This window comes from Mastomys coucha, unplaced genomic scaffold (genome assembly GCF_008632895.1).
Source record: "Mastomys coucha isolate ucsf_1 unplaced genomic scaffold, UCSF_Mcou_1 pScaffold21, whole genome shotgun sequence".
NCBI lineage: Eukaryota > Metazoa > Chordata > Mammalia > Rodentia > Muridae > Mastomys > Mastomys coucha.
This window is the reverse complement of record NW_022196904.1, coordinates 154852265-154871357: the sequence shown is the minus strand read 5'-3', so window position 1 is coordinate 154871357 and position 19093 is coordinate 154852265. Positions and strand designations below refer to the sequence as shown.

The 19093-nt window shown below is 38.7% G+C and overlaps 1 protein-coding gene across 1 annotated transcript in view; it reads left to right on the top strand.

Annotated features, from left to right (window-relative positions):
• The window catches only part of CUNH9orf135 (chromosome unknown C9orf135 homolog), a 105336-nt gene that overhangs the window by 48742 nt on the left and 37501 nt on the right, over positions 1–19093 (top strand). The window contains exons 3-4 of the mRNA XM_031384795.1: positions 11921–12039; positions 12861–12929. Coding sequence (XP_031240655.1) covers positions 11921–12039; positions 12861–12929 — 188 coding nt within the window. The remainder of the gene's footprint in view (positions 1–11920; positions 12040–12860; positions 12930–19093) is intronic.

The window sequence follows — 19093 nt, the reverse complement described above, 5'->3', positions numbered from 1 at the left end:
ATATATACACACACACACAGAGGATTATATATATAATCCTCTGCACATGCCATCAATTTTATGGTCAGTTTTGGACCATAGAAAGCCTATTGGTTGCATTCCAATAATTAGACTATCACAGCAAAATGATGAATTTCACCTAAAGCCAAAGCTTTTCTTTTCTATCAATATACATAGCTTACTCTAGGTCCAGAAAAGACTGCAGAGGGGGATGGGAAGGAGAGGTAGGAGGTGGGATTGGCGGATTTTCTACTTTCCTGCTCCATTTGCCCCACCCCAGCCCCAGAATTGTACAACTAGCTAGAAGGTACTTTTCTGATTAGTTGTCTACTATTAATTACCTAACCAGACTACTTTGTGATGGGAAATTGTTTTGTTATATATCAGACTGGTCAGAGGAAAAAACCAGAGATTTCCCAGAATTTATTTCTTCTAAGGACAAGGAAAAAAAAAACTTATAAAAGCCTGCTTGAACAGGTAACAGGGAAAATGAACTTATTTTTTTCTGATGTGTTCTATGAATCATATTTGTTGTAAACAAAGGTGGTTTTATTTGTAGGAAACTCTCTGAGTCCTTTACATTCTGAGTTAGGGTCTCCAAGGACGCTACAACTCTTCAGAAACAAGAACGGCTTTTCTGGTGATTTTAAAAATTTTTTACAGACAGAGGTTGTACTTTTTTCCTTTTTAATTTCTTATTTTTAATTAAAAATATTTCATTCAGTGTATTTTGATCATGTGTCACGTTCCCTAACTCCTGACAGCTGCTCCCACCCCCTCCCCGTCCAATTTCATGTGTCTGCTCACTCTCTCCTCTCTCAAAAACAAGCAAGCAAGTAACCAAAAACACAAGAAAGAAAAAGGGAAATTAAAAAAACAAAAACAAAAACAAAGCAAAGAAACTCTACAGAATAAAAAACTAACACTAATACACAAAACAGGCAAAAGACCAATAAGTCAAAAGCATACCAAAACACAGAAAAATGAAAACGTTCCTAAGAACACCACTGTCTTTATTTTGACATGACTCACTACTCCTGGGTGTGAGAGCTGCCCTGAAGTGTGGTTAATATACCTAGTGAGACTCCACTGGAGAAGACCAGTTCCCCCTTTGCCAGCAGGAATCAGTTACAGATAGTTTCTTGATTAGGGGTGGCACCCTCTGTCTACTTCACCCTCTTAGCACTGGGAAGCTGTTTGGCTTGAACCTGTGCAGGTATTGAGCATGCTGCCACAGTCATGCTCAATATATCATATTGTGTCTAGAAGATGGTGTTTCCTTGGAGTGTCCATGATGTCTAGCTCTTGCAGTCTTTTTGCTCCTTCCGTGTAGACGCCCTCAGCCTTGAGGGGAGGGGTTTGGTGAAGAAATTTTATTCATGACTGAGTGTTCTAAAATCTCTTACTATCTGCACACTGTCCAGTTGTGGGTCTTTGTGTTAGTTCTAATTGATTGCAAAAAGCTTCTCCGATGTGGGTTGAGTAAGGCACTGTATCATTAGGAGTCATTTTATTCCTATATTCCTTTAGCAAGATAATAGTAGAAGATTTTCCTTTAGGATCATGACTTATTTAATCTCAGGTTTATGGTCCCTTTGGCAATATGGGTTTGACCTCATGGAGTGGGCCCTAAATTCATCAGGAGAGGTTGGTTACTACCATGACCTCTGTTCCCCTCTTTTACCAGCGTGTCTTGAAGGTGAGTCAGTTGTAGGTCTCGGCTTGTAGCTGGGCTGGTGATTACCTTTTCTCTCTAATAGTGTATAGAGTAACTAGTACCGCAAGTACTACTCAGTAGGGGTAGAGCTTCTAGTTAAGTGCCAGCTTGATTTCTCTGTGTTCAAGGACATCAATGTTATCTTCAGCAATAGGATCTTACTATCCAATAGCCTGTAAAGTTTGGAGGTTCCACGGTGACTCTTAACCTATTCCTAGAACAGGAAGCTTTACTTGGTGGCCTAAGATGCCTACTTGGTACATTGTATACATTCTCTGGTTTTTGGTGACTCCATTTACATTGCTTTCCTATATGTCTATGGTTTATGAAGCTTCTACAGTACTAGATTTCCATATGCTTTTAAAACGTCATTTAGTGTTAGTTGTCCCCTGCTATATTCCCTACTTTACCCTCTCTCCAAACTCCCCTCTGTATTTAATTCTGCTTTTCTAGTGTCACCTTTACCAGTCTACAACATCATGTCCTAGTTCTCCTTCCTTGGGAGGTCCTCCCCTCCCACCTGGTCCCTTCCTCAGTACCTGACTTCAGTGATTATTAGGACTCCAGCACATGTATCAGAGGCTTATAAGTTAACCTCCACCTATAAGAGAAAACAACCCATAACTATCTTTTAGGATCTGGGTTACCTCACTCAAGATGGTTGTTTTTAGCTCCATCCGTTTGCCTGGAAATTTAATAATTTAATTTTTTTAATAGCTGAATAATATTCCATTTGCATACATGTATCTTATTTTTGTGATCCAGTTTCTGGTTATTATGAAAAAGTCATATGTCCTTATGATTCTCTGGATTTCCTTGGTCTCTTTTCATTTCTAATTTGGATATTATCTCTTTGTCTTTTGGCTAATTTTGCTAATTTGTCAATCTTACTGATTTTCTCAAAGAACTAACTCTTATTTTTTGTTTGTTGGTTTGTTTTTCTTTTTTTTGCTTATTTGTTTCCATTTCATTGATTTCACCCCTGAGTTTGGTTATTTTTCCCCATCTACTATTTTTAAGTATTATTTCTTCTTCTTGTTCTAGATCTTTCAGGTATGTCATTAAGTGACTAGTATGAAATTTCTCCAGTTCTTATGTAGACTTTCAGTGTTGTGAATTCACCTCTTATAGACGCCTTTATCATGTTCCATAGGGTTGGGTATGTTGTATTTTTATTTTCATTTAGTTCTAAAAAGTTTTTATTATTTTTTCTCGATTTCTGTCTTGACCCAATTTTCATTCCATGATGAGTTGTTTAGTTTCCATGAGTTGGTGTACTTTCTGCTGTTTCCTTTTGTTGTTGTTGTTGCTATTGTTATCCAGCTTTAATCCACAGTGGATTCAAAGGGTTATTTCAATTGAGCTATATGTTGACACTTTCTTGTGTCTGAGTATATGGTCAGTTTTGGATAAAGTTTCATGAGCTACTGTAAAGAAACAATATTCTTTAATATTTGGGTGAAATGTTCTGGATATGTTTGGTAGGTCCTTGTTTTATGACTTTATTTAACTCCAGCATTTCTCTGTTAAGCTCTTGTCTGGATAACTTATCTACTGGTGAAAGTGGAATATTGAAGTGACCCAGTATCACTATGTGACGAATGTGAAGACCAGTATGTGATTTTCACTATAGAAATATTTCTTTTATATATTTGGTTGGTTTTTATGTTGTAAGCATAAATGTTTGGAATTATAATACCCCTTAGTGAATTTTTTAAGTGAGTATATAGTGTCCTTCCCTGTCTTTTCTGATTAGTTTTGGGTTGAAGTCTATTTTACCGGATACAAAATGGTGACACTTGCTTTCTTATTGGGTCCATTTGCTCAGAATACCTTTTTCCCATCCTTTTCCATTAAAATGATGTATATCCTTGATAGTGAAGGGTCTTTCTTTGATCAGCAAATGATGGATAGTCTCTCAATATGTCTTTTTACTGGGAGAACTGAGACCATTAATATTGAGTTATCAATGAGCTGTAGTCATTGATTTCTGTTGTTTTGTTTTTATGGCATGGGATTCCCTCTTCTTTTTGATAAATTATTCAGGGATTATTTATTCCTTGTGGCCTCTTGAACATAGTTATCTTCTTCAGACTAAAGTTTTCCTTTTAGAGACTTTCTATAGAGATAGATTTGTAGCTTGATCCTGCTTAAATTTGTTTTTATTATGGAATGTTTTTCTTTCTTCATCTACTGTGATTGACACTTTTACTGGATAGTAGTGTGAGCTGGAATCTGCAGTCTCTAGAGTTTTTAGAGCATTTGTCCAGGCCCTTCTGGCATTCAGAATTTCTACTGAAGAGTTAGGTGATATTCTAATGTGTTGCCTTTATATGTAATGTGGTCTTTTTCACTTTCTTTATTTTGGCTACTATGTATTGTAGGAAATACTTTTCTTTTCTAATCCTGTCTACTTGGTGTTCACTGAGCTTCTTGTATCTTGATAGGAATTTATTTAGATTGGAGAAATTTTTTCTATCACTTTTCAAAACTATTTTCTGTGCCGTTGTCTTCTCTTTCTTCTATCCTCATTATTTGTACTTTTGGTCTTTTTCAAGTGTGGTGGTTTGAATAGGTTTGGCCCCATATACTCATGTGTGTAAACGCTTGGCCTATAGAGAGTAGCACTATTAGGAAGTATGGCTTTGTTGGAGTGTGTATGGCCTCATTGGAGGAAGTATGTCACTGTGTAGTGGACTTTGAAGTCTCATATATGCCAAGATCTGTCCAATGTGGAACACAGTCTTCTGCTGCATTCAGATCAAGATGTAAAAACTCTCAGCTCCTCCAGCACTATGTCTTCCTGAACACTTCATACTTATTGCCATGACAATAATGGACTAAACCTCTGAAACCATAATCTAGCCCTTATTATATGTTTCCTTTATAAGAGTTGTCATGCTCTTGTTTCTTCAAGAAGTGGAACCCCTAATTAAGAAGTGTAGCCCCTAATTAATACAGAAGTTGATACCAGGAGTGGGGTATTTCTGTGATAGGCCTGAGCATGCTCATGTTTGGAGGACTGTGGATTTGGAGACTTTGGATTTAAAATGAACTGGAGTTCATGCAGTTGTGGCTCATGCAGTTGTGGCTCATGCCTTTAATCCCAGCACTTGTGAGTCAGAGGCAAGCAGATTACTGAGTTTGGGGTCAGGTTGGTCTAGAGTGGCTATCAGGACCGCCAGGGCTTCACAGAGAAGCCCTGTCTTGAAAAACCAAAAAAAAAAAAAAAAACCCAAAGAAGAAGAAGAAGAAGAAGAAGAGGAAGAAGAAGAAGAAGAAGAAGAAGAAGAAGAAGAAGAAGAAGAAGAAGAAGAAGAAGAAGAAGAAGAAGAAGAAGAAGAAAGTAAGCAGTGCAATGCTTTAAATGGGGCTTAGTGGGCCATAATAATAGAAACATGTCAGACAGTGGTGCTGAGGGTGATTTAAACTGCAGGGACCTGGCTCAAGAGGTTTTATAGGAGAAGAATTTTAGTATGTTGCCTAGATATCATTCTTTTGATATTTTAGTGATGAATGTAACTGCTTTTGTCCTTTTCCAAAGAATCTGCCTGAGATTTAGATTAGTCTGAAGAAATTAAGATGAATTGCATTGGCAAAAGAAATCTCAAAAGAGTCTAGTATTGACTAAGTCCCGTGTTTCACTCTTATGAAAAACATTTGATGAAACATAGCAAGGGGTGCAAGTAAAAATATAAAATGTATGGTTCAAGGATTAAAGGTGCACCAGGAAGTGGTATGGAGCTAAATCCTGTGTTCAAGTAAATAAACAAATTAAAGATATTAAATGAAATTAATAAGCTGTTAGATATTGAGGCTTGGTCTTTTGCTAGGCTACATACTGGTTACTCCCAGAAACTACATGTAAACCTAAGTGATGCTATGTGATCTTGTCCTTAAATTAAACCTGTTTGGTAAATAAAGATGCTGATAGCCAATGGCTGGGCAGAAGAGGCATAGGTATGGTTTAGGGTTCCTTGGCTTGGGGTTAGAGGAGGGACATAAGAGATAGAAAGACAGAGAGACAGAGAGAGAGAGAGAGAGAGAGAGAGAGAGAGAGAGAGAGAGAGAGAGAGAGAGAGAGAGAGAGAGAGAGACAGAGAGACAGAGAGAGACAGAGAGAGACAGAGAGAAAGAGAGAGAGCGAGAGAGAGAGCGAGAGAGAGACAGAGACAGAGACAGAGACAGAGAGGAGACACCATGGGTTAGGAGTCAAGAAAGCATGGCCGTGAGGGCTGGCCAATTGGAATTAAAAGCAGCACAGATAAATTGTAGTGAGTAATAACTAGGGCTAATCAATAGGAAATAGATTTTAATAGCATAAAGGGTAGATATCTGCCCAACATTAGTGCTAATAAGGGCTTATTATAAATATAAAGGTGGTGTGTGTCTTTTATCCGGGAACAGAATAATCAAGGACAGGGTAGAAACTCCAGATTGAGATTAAATATAACCAACGAGAGTTACCTCAGGCCAAGAACCCACCCAGCTAAGCTTGTAGCTTGTGAAAAAGAATTAAAGAAAACCTTAGGTCCAAGTGTGGTGATACACACCTTTAATTCAAGAATTTAGGAGACTGGGGCATGTAGATCTCTGAGTTCAAGGCCAACCTGGTCTATAGCACAAGTTCCAGAACAGCCAAGCTTAGGCAATGAAGAAAACCATTGAAAACTGAAAGTTAGTGAAGATGAATGTAATTGAGCAAGTGGGGCCATGTTCCAGCTCCAACAAGAAGCAGAATTTGGCAGCTTTGGCCACGTTGTCTTAGTTAGTGTTTCTATTGCTGTGATAAAACTCTATGACCAAAAAAGCAAGTTGGGGAGGAAATGGTTATTTGCCTTACATGTCCAGATCATAAACACTGATTTATTCACCAATCAGGGATAACTTAGGGCCAAGGTCACATAGCATCACTTAGGTTTACATGTAGTTTCTGGGAGCAACCAGTATGTATTCTAGCAAAAGGCCAAGCCTCAATATCTCACCACTTCCTTAATTTCATTTAATATCTTTAATCTGTTTATTGGAGGAAGTCAGGATAGGAACTCAAGTACCACTGGAACCTAGAGGCAAAAAAAAAAAAAAAAAAAAAAAAAAAAAAAAAAAAAAAAGATGCAGAGGCCAGGGATAGTGCTGCTTGCTTCCCCTGAACTGTTCAGCCTACTTTCTTCTAGAAACCAGGACTCCATGCAGGGCACCACCCAATGGGAGACAGGTATTCTCCCCCTGATTACTAATTGAGAAAATGCCTTACATCTGGATCTCATGGAGGCATTTTCTCTGCCGAGGCTTCTTCCTCTCTGATGACTCTAACTTGTATCAGGTTGACACACAAAACTAGCTGGTATACATGTGGTTCTTGTTTTAGAGTAAAGAATAAAGGGTTGTGGCAGGTATGTAGCTGGGGTTTCCCTTCATGAAAGACCTAGACAGAAAGGAGTTATGGAATTTCCCTCCATGACTAAGGAAAGTCGCTGAGGCCAGGCATGTTGTAGGGGTGTCCCTGCATGAAGGCACAGAGAAGCTGTGATGATGAAATCCAGATTGCCTTGAAGACCTCAGGGGGTTAGAGATGCCAGAGCCCACAAATAAAGAAGTGTGTTGCAGTCAACAACACTGAAAACAGCTGGAGATTTGAAGAGCATTTTGACATCAGATATGGAGATGCAGAGTTTGGAGTTTGCCCAGATGATTTTTGGTCTTGCTTTGGTTCAGTATTTCCTCACTATGCTCCTTACTATTACAGTAATATATATTCTGTACCATGATATACTGGAACTATGTAATCTACTTTTTGATTTTGATTTTATAGGGGATTAATTTGAGAAGAGACTTTGAACTTTGGACTTTTAAACATTGTTGAGACTGTGGTAGACTATGGGGACTTTTGAATTTGGACTAAATGTATTTTGCATTATGTTATGGCTATAAGCCTATGGGGGAACAAAGAGTGGAATGTGGTAGTTTGAATAGGTATGGCCCCGATAGACTCATCTGTTTGAATGCTTGGCCCATGGGGAGTAGCACTACTAGGAGGTGTGGCCTTATTGGAGTAGATGTGGCTTTGTTGGAGGATGAGTCATTGAGGAGGCAGGCTTTGAGGTCTCATATGCTCAAGCCCTTCTCAGTGTGGAACATAGTCTCTTTCTTCTGCCTTTGGACCAAGATGTAGAGCTCTAGGCTCCTCCAGCACCATATCTGCTTGCACGCTGTCATGTTATGATGGCAATGGACTAGACCTCTGAAACTGTAAATTAATTAAATTCCGTAATTAAATGTTTTCTTTATAAGAGTTGCCATGTTCTTCACAACAGTGGAAATCCTAACTAATACATCTAGTGTCCAAGGTTTCCTGAATGTTTAGTGCCTGGGGTTTTTTTTTTTTCAACTGGGATATTTATTTCTTCTGCTCTGTCTCCAAGACTTGAAATTCTCTCTTCTCTCCCTTGTAATTTGTTGATGAGATTATCTTGTTTGACACTCCAAGTTTTTCATTTCCATTTTTATTTGTTTGGGTTTTCTTTAGTGATTCTATTTTTTCTTAACTATATCTTCATGTCTTAAAATGTCTTTATTATTTCATTCAATATTTTTTATTTTCCTGATTTTCATGAAGGCATTTATTCATATTCTCTTTGAACTCTTTGAGCACATTTGAATTGTTATTTCAAAGCACTTGTCTTGTACTCCAGTTAAATTACTTTTGCTTAGCCTACTGCAATAGGGTTGGTGTCTTCTTGAGGAGGCATCTTGTAGTGGTTGCTCATGTCTGTACTTTTTGTGCTGAGATTTAGGCATCCATAGTTATGATGTTTGGGATGTTTCTTGGTGTGGTTACTGCTCTTGTCTTTGTTGAGTGGGTGTTCTGTTCTTTGGTTGCTGTTGCTCACTCTGGGTCCTAGGAAAAATGTGATGGCAGAGCAGTACCTAGTAGAGAGTGTCTTCAGGTATCTAAGTGACACAAAGGAATAGAAATGGGGTAGGAGTCAGAAAGAGCATCAGGAAAGGCATCAGGAAAGAGCTCATGAGACCCTGGATCCACACCAAGAGGCCAAGTCTCAGGGAATGAAGGTGGAATGGGAGGAGGAGCTGCTGGAAGCTACAGCAAGATAAAAAGGAAGTCTGGGTATACTGGAATGAAAAAGCTGCTGATTTTTAAATAAAGGACTTTTTACAATGTATTATTATTATTATTACTATTTGATGATGATGATGATGATGTGTTGGCAATAATTTGAAAAAAACTTCAACCTTGATTAACAGTACTGGTTGACAGGCTTAAAGAAGACCTTCTTCGTTAGCAACCAAAGAATTAAGATCTCATCTTTATTCCAATTTGAGGTGACATGTTACTCATACAGACCATGAAAAGCATTTGGGCAATAACTAGATTTCAATGTTTTGGCCTCTTATTCACTCAGAGCATTTGAAAATAGACAAACAAGTTGAAATTGAGAAGTACTGGCCAGACATGTTTGGAGGGTAGAGGAAAGAAGGTAGTCAGCATACCTGGAAGGGTAAACTGTAGGAGTTAAGGCCTTGAGAATATCACAGGGTGAACATAAGTGTGCCTTGCAGGTTGGGCTTTTGCTCACACTTGTCAAAGGACTACAGCATAGAAGGTTCAAGAAGTAGCCTGTGGGAAATCTTGACTTGGGAAGTTATTTCTACTTCCTTCAGAGGAGTCAGAAGATGATGCATTTGTAAGCCTTATAGGAATCAAGAAGAACTCAGTGAGGGAGGGTTCTTCTGACATGAACCTAGCCACTGGGATATAAACATGTGCTGGTTTCCCTCCCATGTAGAATGTATGAGGAAGTCATAATGGGACCTTAGTTCTTCCCCTATCCTGTCTAATGTGGGGGTTGGGGAGATCATTATGGACCTTCTCATTCTCTCTAACTGGTTATACAGACTTTATACTGGGTTTTCTTAAGTGCAGCACACACAGGGGAGTTTATCATGGAAATTAACAAATTGGGATCTTAAAAAAATTGACTCTCAAGAAAACAGGAAAGTTTAATGATATTCTGAAATGAGCTTCTTGGAAACATTTGATTTTTTAAAAAATAGTATCACTTGACTCAAGCTAGACTTTATTATGTAAATCAAATGGAAATTGTAATGATTATCCCTCCATTTTTGCTGTGTTGATTTAGCTATCTCATGCACCAAATTGCCAATCTCGAGTTTGTGATGTATATATCCCCAAAAAACTTTTGAACATATGGAAGCGCTTTTATGAGTTATGCTTATGTTAGGTTCTAAAGTGATTTTCACATTAAGATGGTATAGGATTAGATTTGGCTACGAGCACCCAGACCCAGAAATCAACAGAGGCTGTTCACATAAGGTTTTATACTCCCATGTAAAAAATCTGGGAGAGAGCAAACCAAAACTAGTATGGAAGTTTCACAGATGGTCACAAGAATCCTATTCCTTGTAGCTTTCTGCTCTGCCATCCCTTGAGAAAGATCCAAAATGGCTGCTGGATACCAATCACAGTGCTCACCTTCTGTGTGGCAGGAACAGGAATATAAGAGACTGCCCAGGAAGCTGTATAAATGACTTGCACTAGTGCTCTATAGTGTAGTGTATACCTTGTCAAAGTGTGAAGGCAGGCTGTAAAATTCAATCCAAAACTCCACAAGTCCAGCTGAAATATAAGATTCTATTATTGAAGAAGAGGAAGCAGCACCTAATATCAGTGTGTAACATTTGCCTCTTACACAGAGGCATTGAGTAGACTCTGTGGCCAGACAGCTTCTTCAGCTCTTTGTCCACCACTCGCTATAGTCTAACACTGATGTAGACCCTTACAACTTTCCTTATCTGGAAACACCTTTGCTTCATATAACCTTCAGAAGGTTAGGAAGTTAAATTTTTAAAATTAATTTGTTTTTATGTGCATTGGTATTTAGCTTACATGTATATCTGTGTGAAGGTGCTAGATCCCCTGGAACTGGAGTTATAGACAATTGTGAGCTGCCATGTAGGTGCTGGGAATTGAATGCAGTTCCTTCCGGAATAACAGCTAGTCCTCTTAACCGCTGAGTCTTCTGTCCAGCCATAGGAAGTTAATTTTAAAAATCTTATACCTTCAAACAAAATAATGTCTTCTCACCTTCCCCCTAAGATACATTTAATTTTTTTCTTTCTGTTAAGATATATAAGGCTTATTACAGTTTTCCTTGCTCCTAATTTGTGAGTAGGAAAATCCAAGAATAAACATATCTGAGCTGGGAAAGGGTCTAGGGAGGCCAAGCGATTCAGGAGGTTGTGGTCTTCTGAGATCAGTGGTCAGGGAAGCCAAGAAACTAGAAGGCTGTGACCTAGATCAGGGCACCATGGCCAAAGACACTGGTTAAAATTGCCTTGAGTGGCTACAGCAGAGCCTGTGCTAACCAAACGGTACTATAACTATGCCTTTGACTATAACTGTGATAATTCTGTGACGAAGGACTTCAGTTTCCAAAGATTGGTTCCCTCCACTCTATTTTTTTTTTTTAAAATAACATTCTTTGGGGTATAATGTATTCTGGAGTTTCACTGGTTGTCTTGGGAAATCTAGTCTTCTTGGCTATGAAAATAATACATTTTCTTAGTGATAAATTCTGCTTCCCTGTGAGTCCTAGTCATCTGCAAATGTATGGTAAAAATAATGAATCCTTAGCTCACCACAGTCTCCTCTTAGAAACAAGAACTTCCATTTCTAAAGTCCCCTGGATGCTACCCACAATGCTTCTTCACATGATCTTCTTTGTAATTTTAAGATGATCCCTGACAGTAGTACTTGCTCAATAATCCCCTGAGTACCTCTTGGAAGAGAATGAACAACACTGATCATGATGATTACATTTTGAAGACCCTGAAAACGATTTAGATTTCTTAAGGAAGTTAAAAAAAAACCTACCACTCCAGAAAGGGTGAAAAAAGGGAACTAGGAAGAGTCAGTACCTAGTTGAAGGATCACCTCCTATTTTATGGGAGAAACTAATTGGTTTTTATTTTCCAACAACACACAGGAATTGCTCTTTTCAGATACTTATGATGAAACAGTCTGTGGCTATGAACTATTTTTCATGTTTTAAATGTCACTTGGAATCAGTAATTAAAATCAGAATATGCCCTAGCAGGGAAATATTTTAGTGGCTGACCTTGTTGGTGATTAATTTTTCTTATATGTGGCTTTCATTTCTCTAGAAGTGGATGTCAGAAGCACATGAACAGATGTCCCAAGTTCTTGTAAACAAGGACTTTGTGGAGAAGAAGAAAAAGGCCTTGGTGAATGATGAAATACTATGCTCTGGGATTTTGGAAAGGTATTCGTTGCCTCTTCTTTTGCTTGTAGAACCCACACACCCCAGGTTTGATATTCATAGGAAAGAGGCGAGTGATCCCAGTCATGTGCCAAATGCTTGGTCGCAAGTGTCTCACTCTGCTTACCCTCTACCCTTGTCTGCAAAAGGAATCTTCACCTCTGTTAACCAATGAAGGCTTGACTTGTTCTAGACTCAGCTAAGACTCACAATTGATTTAGATGGTTTTCTGACTACCTGAACCTACCTTACTTAACTATTTGAAGATTGCTTCTACAATTTACTCATGAAAGTTATTTGGTGTCTATGATCCTGTTTGCACATGTGTAAAATGGGCATTATTTAAATGCTTACTTCAGAGACATGTTCTGATGTGTAGAAGCAATAAAGTATGAAAGGTGCCTAGAAATATTGCCTAACAGTCAGAGTTAGGTAAGCTGTCACTAACCAGGACTGTTGGCTCCGCTGTTCTTGCAGTTGGCATATTTGAAGTGTCTTTCACGGGTATTTATTTCTTTGTAGGCATTCCTCCAGAGAGAGACAGAGAGAGTCCTTGAGGGTAGGAGCTCTGTGTGGTCATGTCTGCTGCCCTACACTAGGGAGAGTGCCTCTCTAGAGAAATACATTGAATAGATTTTGCTTTACATTGTAATTATTGAAAAATGCAGCCAAAGTAATGACAGAATATGATAAAAATCTCTCATCGGTTTATTATCATTTTCAAAGTCTATAAACATTGCAAAAAGTCATAGTCCCCAAATTAGTTCTGAATGGCTTTGAAATGTGACCGTCTGCTACATTTCTAAAAAGTTACTGTCTTACAGTGACCCTGAATTACCTGCCACAGGCTTTCGGGATGTTCCTATGGAATCCCCACCAGATCCGAGAAAACTGTAAGTTGTTCCTAAACTGCTGCTGATTATATGGCATGTTGACTCAACAGCTTAGTTTACTGGAGTGAGGAATGTCCCAAGGTCAACAAAATGTCCTTTACACGATGTCTGGAACTTTAGCAACAGACTTTGTCCTTAAAGAGGCATAGCATCAGCTAACAATAATGACAATAGTAATGACAATGACTACAGTAAATAATGTAGTGCTTATTTGTGAATTCTTCCATTCTCTAACATTTACTTGTCATCCTGAAATGACAGCAGGATGGCACATGCTTGTTTTGCCAGCACTTGGGACCCTCTAGTGAAGGTGTTGTTCCAGGTCAGCTGGAGTTACATAGTGAGACCTTTCTCAAAATAGGGAAAAGAAACATGCATAGGAAAAAAAAAAACAGTACTTTGCGAAACTGATGAAATCATCTGCACATGATCAGACAATCCAAGTCACCTGTGCACACACTTCTAGCTGAGGGTTAAAAAAAAAAAGATAGTGTGTTGCTATTGCGGCTCTCACACATGAGCACGTGTCCTTTTCATAAGTAGCTAAGCATTGTCCTTTGCTAAGTTCCATGCCTTTGTCAGTCCCATTTTTCAAAAGCTGCCAAAATTTAGAGTGGGCGAGGTGTCTTGTTTTTAAGTGCAAGAGCGCTATGGCATGCCTTTTGGAGGGAAGAAAATTCAGGCGTTAAGGAAGTTTTATTCAGGCAAGAACTACAGAGAATAGTTGGTACTTAAATTCACCTGACTTTGACTATACAGCAAGAAATGGATAGAATCCACTCCCAAAACAATTTGTTCTGGAACCGTGAATATATTCTAAATAAGGTATCTTTAAGCAGACACATGAAATAAGATTGTGGGTTGATCAAGTATGAACATAGGCTTACAGATGTTTCTTTCACACTTCTAACCATAGCAAGGTGTGAAGCAGAGGCAGGAGGATTGCATGTTTGAGGCCATCCAGGCTACACAGTAGGACTCTGTCTCTAACACAAACAAAATAGGAACAAACCAAACCCAAACCCACCAGGGGCTTGCAGGAATCTAACCTGCATGTCCTCTCATGGTACATGGTTCAGTGTTTGCTAATTTGTGACAGTGTCTTAGGAAGGAGCCTAGCAGTGAACAGAGAGTCGACGGTACAGCAAGACATGGACGTTTTTGTGGTTAAAGAAATGCATTTATGTGAGGTTAGCAAGAATTGTCATTCTGACCCACTCATCTTTCTAAAGAAGGCACATTGCTCATAATGTTTAAATACATAACAATGTACTCATGAGCGTGATGAGATGTATCCAGTTGTGTATTGCAGGACTCACAATGGTAACTGATGCTGGCCTTGTGACCACTCTGCTGTTACCTGAAGTAGGAGCATATAGGGGTTTATTCCATCTTCTCTGTTCTCTGTCCTGCAAATCATTTATTTGGAGATGGTGTTGCTTGTCTTCGCCCTCCGGTTTTCTTGGCTTTTCTCTTTCTCTCTTACTTTGTTTTATTTTGTAACATCTATTTTTCTTTCTTTTGAATTCCCCTTTTGTTACCGGAGTTCACACCCACAGGAAATTTTTCTCTGCATTTAGGATATTAATAACCGTTTTTCTTGATTTTCTTTCTCCTGAATATGTTCTGCTTCATATTTTTTTTCCGGTTTCTTACTTGTGAGTGGACTATCCCGGAGGCATTTTTCTAAGCTGGCAATCATCCTTTGGTCACTTATGGTTGTGGTTAGTGGTGGGACAGGAAGGAAACCTGAGGCTTTCTGACTTGCAGCTTTCCTGGAGGGATGTACAGCAGGCCATTGTTCCTAGGGGAGGCTTCCAGTCTTCCAGCTGGTAGGTGACAGCCTTTGTCCTGCAAGGCAAGGGTAATCTTACTGGAAACATCGGTACTAATTCTACACTGTAGAGTCAACAGATTGTGTGGTTGACCAAGGGCTTCCCCCTTTACCCCTTCCAGTGAGAGCATCTCCTGCTGAGGTGGGGCTAGGAAGGTAGGAGGCGGGGGTTGGAGCTTTCCTGCAAGCAAATATTTTCTCATAACTCCTTTGCTGATCTAGGATTAACATTTCTAAACCAGGGATCAACTATCTCTCCTCTTGAGCAATAAAAGGTTGTTTCTCTTGTCTCTTCTGTTCTCTGTGTTCTCCTGGGCTCCAATTTCTAAAAGATGTTGAAAATAACATCTTTAAAAGTTTATTTTATTTTTGAGATTATAACATAATTACATTGTTTACTCCTTCCCTTCCTTCCCGCAAACAGTCCCATATACTCTGTGATCTCTTTCAAATTCATGGTCTTTTTTTCCCATTAATTGATCTTGCACACACACACACACACACACACACACACACACACGCGCGCGTGTTTGTGTGCGCGCGCGCGTGCTGCGGCATAGTTACATCTTCAACAAATTGTCTATTTCTATGGTTGCACCACAAATTATAAGGGAAAATTATAAAGGAAGATTATTCCTATCTTATTTGATTTAGGGATTCAAGGCCTATAGATTGAAATATTTTCAAATCTATTTTAGTAAATGCTTTAGAACACATCTTCTAGAAATCAGCACTAGTTGGAATTGCAAGAATTACTTGTTTGTGTAATTTGATTTGTGAGTATGAGCAAGTAAATAAATATGTGAGCAACTTCCAACCCTCTTCATCTAATTCCATATGTAGTTCTTCCTTTCAGTGAATGTATATTAATAACAGTATGCCACGTATGGCAGAACTCTGTGCTGGTTTGAAATCTACTCTCTTGAATATTAAAAATTCCTTTGCTGTTTGCTAGCAGTACAGCTGAGGAAGTTAAATGTCAACTTTAAAAGGCAATGAATAAGAATGAGTTTGCTCAATGGACCAAAATAATGTACTTCAGCTTATAAAAGAAAAGTTGTATTCATAATGTAAATTTAAACTTCATGCTACCTCTTCACAAAAAAAATAGAATGTAGGTATAGCCTTACTTTTTAGGACCTATGGTTACCTTAATTTCTACATAATGGCATTTATGTTTTAATGGTGATGGTTTATCTGCTTCATTTTCTTATAATTTAACCCATGGCAGCTACATCACTTTGCACTAATATGACAAAAACACTATTTATTCATAAATGGGTAGCAGATGCTTCAATGAAACACTAGATATAAGAACAACTGCAGTATTTCCTACTACTGTTTTAACACTCCTGACTTTAGCTAGGGAAAAAGGCTCTCTGAGGAATGTGTTCTTCACGTGCCATGGGCTGAGGAAAAATTGCCATGGAGAAATGTGATGGTTAGTATTGATTTGTTAATTTGATGGTATCTGTAATCAACTAAAACAAACTGTTGGACACTCCTGAGAAAGATTTTCTTGATCAGACTATTTGAAGCAGGAAGATCCATCCTAAAATATGAGTAGTACCTGCCAGAGGATGTCCCTCATTGTGAGAACCAATTTCTTTGGGGTTCTAATACAGACCAAATCCCAGCATCTCTCTAGGAATCCTCCAGGCCTTCAGTTCCATCTTGGGACTACTGGGACATCCAGCTTCATGTACTAAGCAACTGATTATTCCCCTCTCAGTGTGAGACAACCATTGTTAAACTACCATCACATCCTGTAAAACAGTCTAATAACTCCCTCTTTAGTAAACATATTTTTTTCTGTCAGTTTCATTCCCTTTGAAGACCCAGAGTAACACAAGAAAGCAGTTAGATGGAGACTACAATTGACACCAGAGACACAAACTTGAAATGACATTTGTAGACTTGGAGGCTGAGTTATCTAGTGTTTCCCTTGAGATCCATCCATATTCTTTCTTACCCATGAGTTCCCAAGGCATTGACCATGACCAGTAGTGGGAGGGTTGAAAAATCAAGGATGCTCAAAGATCATTTAGATACCGACAGTGCTCTTTTGCTCTTGGTCTTTGAGATACAATCTTAAATATACATTCCTTCTATTTCATGTGTACAGTCAAGGTAAAGACAGTGGTGGGAAGGCACAGTTCCTTAATACACATAGCAAAGAGAATAAGAGCATGGATCACCAAATATGCTAACTTAAGTTTTTTTCCCTTGCCTTTAAAGTAAATTTAACTTAATTTGGATATACTATTTATGAGGAATGGAAAACTAACTCACTTTTAAGTGGATCCTTGACTATCTGATCATCTAATACAAGCTCATTTTATGTGATGGTCTTAGCTATTGGAAGACACACACATACACACATACACATACCCATCTACACACAAACACACACTTATGTGGGGTCCTGTATTAAGAGTTCTTAGGAGAAATCAGGGCTGCCTACTTACTGCCTGCTTGCCTTCCTTCCTTCTTTCTTTTTTTTTCCTTTTTGAACAAAGAAAATTCAATTCTGGCACAAGGTATTTTCGGAGTAAGAAGTATGTCCATAGGAGCTGGCATTAGTTGAGAGAAATCCAGTACTCAGCACCCATTGCTGAGTGGAGAATACCCAAAGAAGACTTGGCACAAGGTCAGTCAGTTCTAAGTCCTGCATCTTGTCATTGTTATGTCCTCTGTGACAGCATTTGGTGCATATTTATTGAAATTTGGCAATAAATGTCTTATTTCCATAATATAGAAGAAAAATTAACAGTATATTGGTCACTGAGTAGCTTTTGATACAAATGACTTCTCAGAACTAGAACAATATATATAGGGAAGCTGGGACCTACTTCTGGGCCTTCCCAGAACCTACTAGGTGACCTTGCTCTTGACTAATAAACCTCTCTTGCTTCCATCTGGAACATGAAGGGTTTGAACCAAATGATCTGTAAAATCCTTTTCCTGTGCTAATTTAATGGCTGCAAGGGGACAGGCATCTAAATAGGCAGATTAAATGAGACCAAAAGGTAGTTGGGGCAGTTAAGTGTCCATTATTGGCAAGGAGCTCCTCTCCATGCACATGAAGTGGGCTCTTTACAGTGACGGTAGCAAGCTCAGACCACAGTTGTAATTCTTGTACTTCATTTCTCTCATGAGGCAGCCAGCATCTCTAAAATCTGCTGCACTCTTGGGAGGAAAGGGGGACTGCATATAAATCACAAGAATATGTTTGTTCTCTTTGTCTTTTCCCTTCTGAAAGAATGAAGGAAGACATTTGTTTTCTTTCCTGTTTACCGTGTGATGGCTTGTCTCTTGGTGAAATACCATCTTGTTGCTGAACATATTTTGAGAAAGAAAACACTGTAAAAAAAAAGAAGAAGCCCCTGTGAACATGTGGAATAGACAATAATAAAGAAACCATGACAGGAAGTATGGGCATGGAGGAAAGATGGAGAACAGAAAGGAAACAGATCTGAACCTCATTCTTATCTCCAGCTCCTGTAGGACCTTTACCTTTTGTGTGTCTAGGCTTGTTCTTTTGGGCAGCCCTTGCTTCCATCTATTGTAATTCAGCTAGGCCATGTGATGACTGGGTTGAGTCTGTTCCCTTTACCCTCCCACAAGCCCAGGAGTTGGTCCCATGGCCCAGACTGGAACATTTAGGGAATATGCTATAAAAGGAAATGGAGTTTGGAGGAATTGCCTCTTCCTGTTCTCGTTTCAAGTTCTGAGGATGTCCTGCTCCTGGGGCAACAGCTATCTGTAAGTCAAGATAAGCAGACCTAGAAAATGGGCATTTTGAATGTTGTATATACTAGTATTTCCCTTCATTACTCAAGTTTGAGTTGGGCTCCAATAAATTGTAAATATGAGAGTAAAACTAATGAAAGCAAATATTCCCAAACAGCTATGTATCAACACTATCCCAATGGCTTTGTATATGTTAATCCATTTCTCCTAAGTGTTCTGTAAATTGATTTCATCGTTTGCATTCTGTATAGAGTAAAGCATATGTACAGAGACCAAACTAATACATCCAAACTCTCACAGGTGGCATTTATAATAACAAGCCAATACATTTAAATGCCGGTGAGATGACTCAGCAGGTAAAGGCACTTGCCACCAAATCTGATGACCTGAGTTCAATTCCCAAGATATACATAATGGAAAAAGAGAACTGACTCTTGGACATTGTCTTTGCATGTCCACAAACATGCCATGGCTTGTGAGCACATCCACCACCCACACACAATAATCAATGTAATAATTTATTAACACAAAACCTTAGGGTCTGAGATGTGTGTTGTTCAGCAGAATGGTAGAACAA